We start from the raw sequence: 12,500 nt of genomic DNA on the forward strand, positions 1-12,500 counted from the left end.
TTTATAATGTACCTCTGTGCCAGTAAGGATGCCTTTTTACTGTGGCACTCACAGTCATAAGCACAAGTTTCCTTCCTCTTCCTCTTCATGTTATCTTCATTGTGGATGGTTATGTGTTTTGTATTCGTTCATGGCAGTACACGAATGAAAAAAAATAAAGTTGCTTTTTATCCTCCCATAAAACAGCAATACTTCTAATACACTGAGTATAAAGAAGGTAATTAGCTGATATAGACCCTATACTACAATTTTAGCTAAATTCAACATTGACAGAGCATAAGTCATAAGACACATATAAGTCTCTTAGTACAATAAAACACAAAAATGGATCTAGAGGATTGAGAGAGTGGGAAAAGTCAAGGTATGTTGCATGAAGCTGCCCCACTCTGGAATAAAATATATCCCTTGTCTGCAATGGGTTAATGGTTAGAAATTTCTTTGGTTATATAATTGCAAGATGGCAGGCATATCACTAAAAAAAATAATAAACTATTCTTTATTCTTCTGTTCAGATACAGCAAGAGCTTTAAAAGAAAAATATTTATATATACAGTTAGTGACTTCATTGCTTGTTACATTTCAGAATCTGACAAACAGTAATGTAGTTCAAAGAAAAATCTATGAAAAACTCTATTCTTATGGATCCTTCCCTTAAATATATACAGAAGTGGGTCTCCATACATTCCACCAATTAAACTAATTTAAGCTACCAGTGTCATTAACCATGCAGAAAATTAACCATGGTAATGACTAGGAAATATGCTTTTAATTTTATTTCAACCTTCCAGAAATACACATTTTCTGATTAAAAATGAACGTCTTGGCAGAGGAGACCGAGGTTTGTCAAGGATACAATATTACAAACAGATAAAACTCTTTGACATTATTGTTTTATTGCATGACCATCTTTATTACAAAAGTCTTGTAGAATTTTGCTATGGCTGGTGGTTGGATGGATTGTAAAATGCTAAAAAACTAAAAGGTTATTGGGTAATAAGTACAAAAATACAATTAAACTTTTAATAAAAAATATTACATAGAAATGTTAAGAGTTCCAGTGCTCTTTACCCATTCTAATGACAAATTCAAAGTAAAGTTGTACAATAAAAACAAGACATATCAATCCTGCTGCAATTAAAAGAAACAAAAAACTATTAAATAACTGCATATGCACTAAATACACAAAAGAGAAGCATTGAAGGTTCCTTTCTACTTAACTCTAATGATAATGCTGCAGTTATCAAGTAATGATATAAAATGAAGGATCTCCTGCAGCTAAAGTATTGTTCATGAAAAAATAAATAAATAAACAAATAAATAAAAAATACAAAAAAAAAAAAAAAGGACTTGGGTCCTTCTAGTGACAAAGCAAAATGAAAATACAAATGAAAATCTAAACATCTCTTCCTGTTGCAATATGAACAAAATTCTTCATCTCCATTTGTGAACATCTACCCAGAAAAACAACCTGGAAAAGAAGAATACAATAATAATTATATTCAAATGTGTAATTTCTATTTATCTTTTAACTATCTATAACTTACTGGTAAGTATACCAAATTAAGTCATTCATCAGCAATTAAAGGTATTTTTTCTTACACCATAATATATTGCTATTACAGACATTTGATAAAACTATAATGAATCCAATAAATTCTACAATAACTTGATGAAAGCACATATAAACACATCAACATTCTTTCTTGATCATTCACAAGACAAATTAGCAGTGGTTCTTAAATTTTTTTCACCCTCGATATCCTAAAGTTTAACTCCAAGTCAAACTGATAAACCCTCTCCAGTATTAGCCTATTACTCCTAACTTTCAACTTTTAATTTCTTGTAAAAAGAGAAAACAGAATGGCTATACACAAATAGCTGAATTCTATGGATTTTTTATTTTATTTCTATTTTCAGTAAATAATTGAATAAAATATAATTCTTAGACAAAATATTTCCATATTACATTATTATACACAACAACAGGGTACAAAATTATTAATTCATCAGTTTCCAAGGTGCCTTTTTGGATATGCCAAAGAATCGGTTTCAATACCCCCATGGAGGTATTGAGGCAATACTTTAAGAACACCTGATTTATAGGGATGTTACCTATACCTTTTTTCTGCTTGGTATATCATCTGAGCAGACTAACCCAAACATTTATTAAAAATAATTCAGAAAAACATCTGCTACTATTAAAAAGCTCTGGCATATTGTTGGTAGATGTTCCATAACTTATTAGACAATGATGAAGATATTATATGAGAGAGAGAGAGAAAAAAAAAATGAGAATCAATATCATCATCAAATTACATATTAGATACACAGTAGATACATGACTTTCAATCAAATGTTAATAATGCCATATATAATTTTTACCTTAACCCATTCCCGACGGGGGATTTCTAGCCTAGAATGTCCAAATGCCGGGGCGTTCGAATTATTAGGCCTAAATCAATTGAATAGCCGGCACAATACTGTGCCGCCCGGCAACTGGGCTTTTGAATGCGCGGTACACATGCTGTACCACCCGTCCTGTGTGGGTTAATAATACCTTCTAAACTACAGTTCCTTATACCATACCTTTCTCTTCAAATTTCGCATGGAGGGGATGATTATCCTTTAAGGTGAATGACATATCAGCTAACTGATAGTGATCTGACCTGAGGTTTAGGTTGCTGATCACAGATGAAAGCGTAACTGCTTTTCCTATCCAAGTGCCTGTCGAAGAACATAAAAATATACATTTTTATAACTGGATATTGCAGATTAAACATCTAAAGCCATTCATGATGATAACAATCAAAATATGCAACTGCTAACTATCATTACAATGATCATAAATAAGAACAAGATTATGACACAGATAATAGATCACTTGACTTAATCACTAGAGCATTTATGGAGGTATTTTTCAAAATTAAAGGGCAACTTGCATCCAGAGTAGAAATTAATATTATTTGGGAAATGTATAGGATGTAATCACAAAATTATCTGCAAGTATAAGATGGGGAGACCAAACTAAATAAAATATGAGAAAAGGGATAATTGCTCATCAATCATCACACTCACACCACATTTGCACTATACACCTTAAGTAACTACTTCATTCGGTGATTTAAATTCTACAGGAACAATGAAATGTTTTATATGGGAAAACATAAGTAGTTCTGCTAAAAAAATTAATCTGGAAAACATAAGTAGTCCTGCTAAAAAAATAAATCAATTATATATCTTATCATTAATTTTCATTTCAACACTAAAAACCCTGAGATTTCCCAATGCAAAACTGTTACTGGTATTCACACAATCTCCTAAGTAGCTATACATTTGGCATAAAAGGTACTTGTCATGTAATAGCCAGAAACAGTTTCCTCATGAGCATTGGGGCATTCATTCATCTTATCTTCAAATATTCTCATAAAGATTATTTTTTTAACATGTAGTAATTCAGCCTTTCATTTAACACTAAAACATGTAATCCTCCTCATGCGATGTTCACTTGGTAGGGGCAGTGTACAAAGTGTTAAGTAGATTTGAATTTAAATGTGGCACATCTTTCGACAGTTTTGCTTAGAATTTATGCTTCTCCTGTGGATGCTAATTTTCTCATGCACTACCTTCTTCTTGCATGCAAACACCCTGTGCATTTGAGTGTGCTCTGTGAAGCATAGGATCTAGTGGCTTCTGCAAAATGCTTCTTTTCCATGCACTTTTGTGAGGCAACAGGGGAACAACAGTAACTTTGAAAGATTCTATTTATGTTATATTTTTTAAAGATTTACAATCATGAAATATAAGCTCTTTTGAAATTTATAACTTTCTATCCCCCTTGCTGTGTGGAATTGTTTGAAGGTCGATCCCTGTCTCTCTCACACAGTAATAAATACAAAATTATTTTATCAAATGAACTCCAAAGGCTGTGAACACATTTATATGCTAAATAAAAGGCAGTTTTCAAAAAAGTACTCTACCACTCACTATAAAACTGTGGTAAATATAACATCATTTCATCTGTATAAAACAAATTCATTCTGCACAAACTAATTCTGCACTCTTTGCCTTACTTTTAAAAATATTTCCATTGACCTTAATCCATTCACATTAGGAGTGCCTGTATGCATGTAATATCCCATATGGAGTTGTATTATTTTCTTTACACACGCACAGATGGTTCCATAATCACTTGGTCACCAAGGAATTAATGGCACCATTCCCATCTATTTAACCTATTTGCCAAACTTTATATTTTCCTTACTAATATTATTATTATCATTGCTATATCAAGACTATATTGCTACTGCTACTGCTAATGTTTATAACGATAATAATGGCAATAGAATTTTTTTGTTTTTAAATACAAAGAATGGGGTAAACAGATGAGATCAGGTAGGACTACTTATTACTTGGTGATTCAGTACTTGTGGAACCATTTTGGTGTATTTCACTGGCATGAAAAGATTAAAATACTGAAGTTTAAAAGTCAACATTATATTATATTTTCCTTTATGCAAGCTGAATTCAGAAATATGGAAATAAAGTCTTTTAAAATTATATACATTTAGGATTAATTTGAATATGGTAAAATCCAAGTAACTCCCATCCCATGATATTTTCAAATTTACTTTCAATTAGTGTCCACCTTTAGTCTGCATTGGGAGACTTACAGTAATGCTTTCAGGCTATAAAAAGAGAGCTCTACATAAGGCAGACCTGAGGAATAATTCTACAAACCAGAGAAGTATAATCATAAATGCTGTACACGTGTACCTGGAGCATCAAATGAGAGGGCAGTGAAGTGAACATGGAGATGGTAGAATGATGGCAGGTAGTGGAAGTATATACGGAGCTTGTGTGCTGGAACCCCATACTTCTCCATTATAGCTTCCTGTGAAAGAAAAGTCTGTTATTACGCACTAACAGCTTGTCAAATTAACACTAATACTAAGTAGGTTTTCTATATCTAAAAAGTTGTAAATCTCAAGTATCTCCTGAATTGTTGAAAACATTTCAAACAATTAAGATGGTGTAAACTTACAGTTAAACAAATATTTTGGTTGGTTAAAAAAGCTCTTTTAACAGAAAAGTTCATTGCTGCATATGAAAAGGTTTTATAGCTAATATCTAGGCTAAGTCTTCTATACTCTAAGATTTTTATAAGAGCCTAAAGTCTTCTTTAAAATCTTAAATGGATTTCAAATGTAAAAAAAAATAGTAATGTCTAAATAGATATTAATCCCCACACATCAGTAGTAAGTATTTGGCAAGCACTAAATATCTTCTTATGTCATAAACTCAACATTATCCAATATCATTAACCACTAACATGATCTTAAGATACAAGAAGTCCTCAGGGTATTGTACATTCTGTCCTCTATGACTTGTTTATGCATGCAGCTATGTATGTAACTCCCATGAATTAGGAAAAGTCTTAGTATTTGACATGCACTAATTTTTGGTTTTCTTCCTTTTTTGTTATCACAAACCCCATAAGTTCCAGTGTAATTAATTACTAACATGATCCTAAGATACTCAAGATCCCCTCAATGTGTAGTGCACTTTGTCTTTTATGACTCGTTAATGTATGCCCTGGTGGCAATGTGTGTAACTCCCATGACTTAGCAACAGAAGACTCTCTCTCAGAACCTACACGTGACAGGTTTTATCCAAGACTCCATGATCACAAGTTGGCAAATGAGAATGGTAAATAATGGATTGTATAATTGTATACTAATTGGAGATAGAGAAGAACATGCATAACAACAGGGTGTCATCGATCAAGTAAGAACTATCCCTGGCCAATCTGCTGGTTGTCATTGATAGAGGCAAGAGCATGTATTTCACCACCTTCATTGTACAAGCTGCTGCTTCCAAAGAAAGACACATAAAGAAAGAAATGTACACTACACTGTTTCAACAGGAGTGGGCCATCTACTAATACCTTGTTTATAAGTTTGAATCTGTCGTTTAGGAGTTATAGCAAGTATAATTTTGGAAAAAATATAGTGATTTTGGGTAGGGCAGTTGCCAACCTAATCATACTCATGTGTATAGGGTTAAATAGATAACAGATCTCATTAACCTATTACAAATTTTATGCGATCACAATTACAGAAACAAAGTACATTAAAAATAGGAAAATTATCTTATTGATAAAAAGCTATATAATGGTTATGATTTAAGAACATTAAGAAGGTTAGATGAGATGATTTCCTTGCTTACCGTTCCTTTGTTCAAAATATTCTTTAGTAAAGGAATGTGGTTGCCTCTCAGGTCACGGATGCTTGTCAGGTCCCGTCTACGAACAATGGCTTGAAGGTACAGATTTTCCATCTGTTCACCAGTCCACTTCATGTCTGGTAAGAGGATGAAGCCAATTTCTGGATCTGGATCCTCAAAAACAATCCGATCTTCTTCTTTTTTGTGTTCTAATATATTATATATCCACTGTAAAAATAAGTAAACAAATAAATAAATAGACAAATCAAAAAGAAAGATAGAAATATAACATAACCTTGTCAGTACAGGGTTACAAAAATCCAGTGTACATAAGTTTCCATCTACTAAAAGGTGTACTGGGTCATAAATGAAGTAAAATTAACCCTAAAGTAAAATCTTTATATCAGCATTCTTAGCCAGCTACACTCTATTTAGTAGCTTTACTAAATTGGGCCTAATATTTCATGCACTCTGAACACTGTTGTAAGCTCTAAACATTCTTGCAGTCTGAATTTAACTTTGAGTCAACACATTAAGACCTTTCACTGTCTGAACTCATTAGCATCTGCATGGTATACCAGGGCAAGATTTTATACTCCAAAGATATAACACATATAATTTGCAAAGATAAATCTATAATGATGAACTTTTAAGGTTAAATTGTTCACTGATAACATTCTGAGATCTACATGTGGTAAATTTAAAAATAAAACAATATCATTTTAGTAATAGGTAACTTTTGATATTGTTTACTATTACAGATAACATATATATTGTATATTTATAATTTTCTGCACATTGCACGTGACAAGATATCACACCACTGGGTGATCAGGCACTTAGCACTTGGATGTGGTCAGTGCAGGCAATAGCCTGAGGCGTTAGGCTTACGCACTTGAAATATACCAGCGTTTCAACCATTTGGAGCCAAACCAGCCCCATCAGCAATGAGTTAAGTAGCTTTCCACAGTAACCAAAAGTCACTTGACCAGTTTCAAAAACAGGGGTATCAAATGTGCCAGGAATCTCGGGTCACTCTTGCTATGTAATAAGAAAAACTGGGAGATAGGATCAGGGCTAGCATACCACTATCCCTGCTTTTCTAGGGTGATTAGCCATACATAAAAGATGCTGTCTAAGTTGGAAGTTAGCATGTGTTTTCATAATAATTCTGGCTCTTAAATTAGAAAAGGAGTCAGGAGGAGGATCTAGGGATCACACATGGCTTCAAATCCAGTGGTTACTGAAATCCTAGTTCTGGCTTCAACTTTTTATCTTTCCCAATCATTGCTATTGTGGGCTGACTGAAAACATAACAAAGATGTTGCTTGAACTGGAAATAAGTGTGTATGTGTTTCTTGTAATTTCAGCAAGCAATTATAGCATTAACCCATTCGCGCCGGTTGACGTGCTGACACGTGGTCGAAAAAAGCCCCGGACCCGGGTGACGTCCTGGCACGTGCTACATTTTCGGCCCGCGCGCCGGGAGGCCAGTAGCGACGTGCTGAAACGTCCGCATTAGAATGATAGATTATTCTTAGTACAATTCGATTTTCATACTTGATTTGTCTTAGCTACTTTAGTTTATCCTTCTAAATAGTAGAAAATGGGATATAACGTAATATGAATGACGTCTCAGGTACATACGTAATCTTGATTACGGCATGGTGATTTCTGTTTCTGATTTGTTGAATATGATGATCTGAGTCGAAAGGCTATCGTAAAATCAATTGTAATTGGCCAAGGAATAAAAAAAAAAAAAAAAAAAAAATTATATAACATCTTTTTGTTGCCCCACTAAAAGAAAATGACACTTGAAAAAACATTGCTGTTACTTGCATTCACTTGTATGCACATGTATGGTTGTTCATATTCTCTTTCTTTTCGTTTAGGAAGAAAAAAAAATTGAAAAAAAAAACTATGTTTGTTACCTCACTAGAAGAATGCTTCCACTTCCCATTGGTATTACAACATAGGAGTAAAGAATATGGAAAAAGTTCAATAGAATAACACTAAAAAAACAGTGCTATAACATCTTTTTCGACTGATATACATCCTCTGAACATAGCACTACTTTCTACACATGATTACACTTTAGACGCAATCACGCAAACCATAAGGATAGGGTGGGTGAAAAACGCTCTGCGAGCGTCAGAGCGACCGCGCGCAGCAGGAAAACACCCCGGCACGAACGGTTGCGCGCTTGAAATCTTCCCGGCGTTATCGGGAGTAGGCGAAATTCCGCCCCGGCGTGAATGGGTTAAGGAAGGTTATAGGAAGAAAGTAGGGGATTTGAAGTCAGAATCAGTCTCTCAGCAAGGGAGCATAAAGAGTTATTACAAGTATTCTTTTGCCAATGTTATTCTATATATGGTACTAACATAGCAAGCATCTGATTTCTTCAAATTATAATTATGCAAATGTTGTAACTATGCTCCCTGACAATATAATTTTGTTCTTATAGATGGGAAAAAGATTTCTGCCATTAATACTGAAGAAAATATCACGTCATGGCCTTGCTGGTCTTCTTACCGGGGACATGATATCACCTCATGGCTTCTTGTATGACCAGCACACCAGGTGATCAGGCTAGTTGCTGCCTCAGTGGACAAATAACCTATGGCATTATGCCTGCACATGATAAAATGCTCTGGCGTAATGCCCAGGGGTCAAAACCGCCTTGCCGTTAATGGTTCAATTCTAGACGATCATATCAAACAGAATAACTTTAATCATATCAAACACAGTATTTAAAAAAGTATCAAACCTGTAACTTAGGACCCTGATGATAGGAAAAAAAGGAGTTATGAAATAAATCCAAATTTCTGCCTAATAAGCATAGATGAACAACAAGTTAAGAGAGAGTCTAGCATCCAATATAAAGATAATTAAACCAAATATGACAGACCCATTATGTCTCTCATTTACCTCTTTGTTAAAGGCAGCTGACTCAATGAATGGCTTTGTAACTTCCTTGTACAGCTCAGGCGTTTCAACAACAAAGGAAGATGGTTGCTTCTCATACTTAAGGATGTGCTTATCTTCTGCTGGATAGATGATGGTTGCTCCCAGCTCTGAAATAAAGGGCAGTTGTAAAACTTTCAATATCCTGTCAATAGCACTATACACACATTAACTCTAACCCCTAAAAGTCCTATATACCGCAACTGTGGTCAGTCAGTCCTATCAACCCCCCCTCCCCCATATCACCATGCCCCTTGGAGGCCCTACTCTTCCTAGCCAATCAGACAGTCATGTTCCCTGTCTCTATTTCCCTTTTTCAATTGTATGAATGAGTATGAAGTAGTAAGTCTGGTACTGTATGGCATATTTCAAGTAAGCAAACACCCCATTCATCCTTTATATCATCCTTACCCCCCCCCCCCACACACACACACAATACTCTTACAAACATACAGTATAATTGTCTTATGCTATATCATTCTCTTTTTATTATTCGTACACCTAAATAAATATTTCATTGTGTTCTATGACAAAAACATCATTGCTTCATATGCGTTTTATTTGCATGGCTTTTTTGCATTTCCTCACGTCACACCTACTATCAGCCTCAGTTTTACAGTGCCTCATGGTATATTATTGTCTTCTTACTATTTAACCTGTTAATGAAGGGTGACCAGATATCACATCAAGTGGTGGTTACACTAGCCAAGATATTTCATCTTGGCTATCCTCCTGGCTGATGCGCTGATTAATTGGGAATATAGCGATTAGCCGCAGCCAGTGCGGGTGAATAGCCTGAGGCATTAGGCTTACAAGTTTGAAAGATCTCAGAGTTTTGACCATTGGGAGCCAAAGCAGCCTCGTCAAGCTTATTCCTGTTTCCTTCTTATTGGAGGGGTAACTGCAATAATTTTCAACTATGAGGAGCAACCAAGATAGATAGAGAGGGGGGAGGGGGAGGGAGGGAGGGAGGGAGGGGGAGGAATAGGAGGAGGAGGAGGAGGAGGAGGAAGAGGTGGTGGAGCAGAAAGAAGATGATGTGGAGGAGCAGGAGGAGGTGGAGGTGGAGGAGGAGGAGGAGGAGGAGGTGGAGGAGCAGGAGGAGGTAGAGGAGCAGGAGGAGGTAGAGGAGCAGGAGGAGGTAGAGGAGCAGGAGGAGGTAGAGGAGCAGGAGGAGGTAGAGGAGCAGGAGGAGGAGGGGGCGGAGGAGCAGGAGCAGGAGGAGGTAGAGGAGCAGGAGGAGGTAGAGGAGCAGGAGGAGGTAGAGGAGCAGGAGGAGGTAGAGGAGCAGGAGGAGGTAGAGGAGCAGGAGGAGGAGGGGGCGGAGGAGCAGGAGCAGGAGGAGGAGAGGTGGAGGAGAGGTGGAGGAGCAGGAGGAGGAGAGGTGGAGGAGCAGGAGGAGGAGAGGTGGAGGAGCAGGAGGAGGAGGGGTGGAGAAGCAGGAGGAAGAAGAGGAGGAGGAAAAAGGGGAAAAAAAAGTTGTAAATCTTTGGAAGAGAAAGGGCAAGAATATGATATCTAACCAGAACTGTAAAGGAAACAGAAAAAATGAAGAGAAAAAATTAACAGAACTAACCCTATAGGCCAGAAAATAATATCTGAAAGGTTAAATTATAGATAATATATAATATGCATCAACCATGGAAACAATAAATATTTCAGTACTACTTTTTGAATTTAAATGTATTGAAATACTGACAAATACTCTTAGCAAAGAGTAACTCAAGTAAGATAATAGCATACCATTTAACTCTTTTGGCATCCACGCTGTGCTGTTGTAGTATATATCATTGCGGAACAAAGTTTTAGTTTCTGTTTTGCCACTAAAAATCTCTTCTAGTTTCTCTGCATTGAAGGCTAATTTCTGTCAAAGAATTAATAAGTTAATCATATTAAATTCATTGCTTTATATATACATTGTATCAACCATTAAAAAGTGAATTTCTAAATTCTTTTACTCCATAATGAGTCTATGATTACACAACCCTTACCTTTAACATAACTACAGCAGTTCCTTCCTTTCCTTTCAGACGACCAACAACAGCAATACTTTTGTGATCCTCGGAGTTATTTAACACACGTAACACTTCAAAGTTATCAAAACTCTTGAAAAGATCATCTCTCTGCGCTGACTGGTCTGAATCGCAGTTTTTGTCTGTGGTGCTGTCTATAGCATTACTGCAGACATCTGTTCGCATCTTCTTGCTAACATGGACATAGTCTTCCTTTGCTTTGGCTTCAGCCATATTTCTGTTGGTTGTAAAATGAAAATTAGAGCACATATAAGATATGTTTATCTTGATATGATTAAAGAAGTGTTAAAAAATGAAAAAATCTAAGAATTAGATTTGAAAGGTGGAAGTATAATAAATCACCTTTCTCAAACCTAATTTCAATCTGTCAATAATTGCAACTGATTAAACTACCAAAGATTATCAATAAATAAAGGACAAAACAGACAATCTAATATCAAGAAGCTCTAATCAAAGACAAACGCACACATAAAAGTTGTGGCCTAATGCTTAGAAGACACTGATGCATCTGTCACTGGCCTTGTACCCATCAGTGTGGCCTAGGCACTGTGGCATTAACCCATTGCAGACGGAGATAAATTTGCTTGCCCAGCCTCCAGGATAGGTTTTATTTTAGAGAGAGACCACTTGAAGCAATATAATTTGAAGCATCCAAATCTCTTTCAGTCATTCATTGTAAAACTAGAGCGGTTTTTGTGTTTTATTTTTTTGTGTGTTTTATTGAGTTTAGAGACTTATATGTGCCGTATGACAGGCTCTATCAGTGCTGCAGTTGACTAAAATTGTAGTATGTTATCCATATTAGCTCATTATTTTCTTTATACTCAATGTGATAGAAGTATTGCTGTTTTATGGGAGGACAAAAGGCAACTTTATTTTTTCGTATTTTTGTGCTGTCATGAACGAATACGAAACATATAACCACCTACAATAAAGATAACAAGAAGAGGAATGAAACCTGTGCTTGTGACTGTGAGTGCCACAGTGAAAGACATCCATATTGGCACAGGAGCACATTTTAGACACTGGGTATGGATTGAGTCACCTTCCTCTTCTCGTTCTGCCTGCACATCCTTCATCGGCGGTACTTTAAAGCAAGGGTTCATCAACTTAGTGTGTGCCATCGCTCTATAGAGACAGTGCATGCTAGAGACCGTGGATGGGTGCCATTCAAGGCTCCCTCACCTGCTGGTGCTAGAAAAAAGTGGTGCCATCTAGGTTTTGGACGTTAAGCTTGCACGATATTACGGTAATTATAGTAATTAGGACTGCAGTAGCCAT

General features: G+C 35.9%; 1 protein-coding gene across 4 annotated transcripts in view; it reads right to left on the minus strand.

Moving 5' to 3' along the window:
• Window positions 1-1,006: 1,006 nt before the first annotated feature.
• Window positions 1,007-12,500, minus strand: part of Dcps (Decapping enzyme, scavenger) — a 22,515-nt gene continuing 11,021 nt past the window's right edge. For all 4 annotated transcript variants that reach the window (XM_043033122.2, XM_043033123.2, XM_043033124.2 and 1 more), the window contains exons 2-8: window positions 11,178-11,436; window positions 10,930-11,050; window positions 9,151-9,296; window positions 6,226-6,450; window positions 4,774-4,891; window positions 2,587-2,724; window positions 1,007-1,468 (exon numbers count right to left, since the gene is read on the minus strand). In XM_043033122.2, the coding sequence (XP_042889056.2) occupies window positions 1,452-1,468; window positions 2,587-2,724; window positions 4,774-4,891; window positions 6,226-6,450; window positions 9,151-9,296; window positions 10,930-11,050; window positions 11,178-11,432 (1,020 nt within the window). In that variant the 5' untranslated portion in view covers window positions 11,433-11,436 and the 3' untranslated portion in view covers window positions 1,007-1,451. The remainder of the gene's footprint in view (window positions 1,469-2,586; window positions 2,725-4,773; window positions 4,892-6,225; window positions 6,451-9,150; window positions 9,297-10,929; window positions 11,051-11,177; window positions 11,437-12,500) is intronic.

The sequence above is a fragment of the Penaeus japonicus genome, unplaced genomic scaffold, assembly GCF_977035675.1.
Source record: "Penaeus japonicus unplaced genomic scaffold, GWHDUDI00000001_assembly GWHDUDI00000013, whole genome shotgun sequence".
Taxonomy (NCBI): Eukaryota; Metazoa; Arthropoda; class Malacostraca; order Decapoda; family Penaeidae; genus Penaeus; species Penaeus japonicus.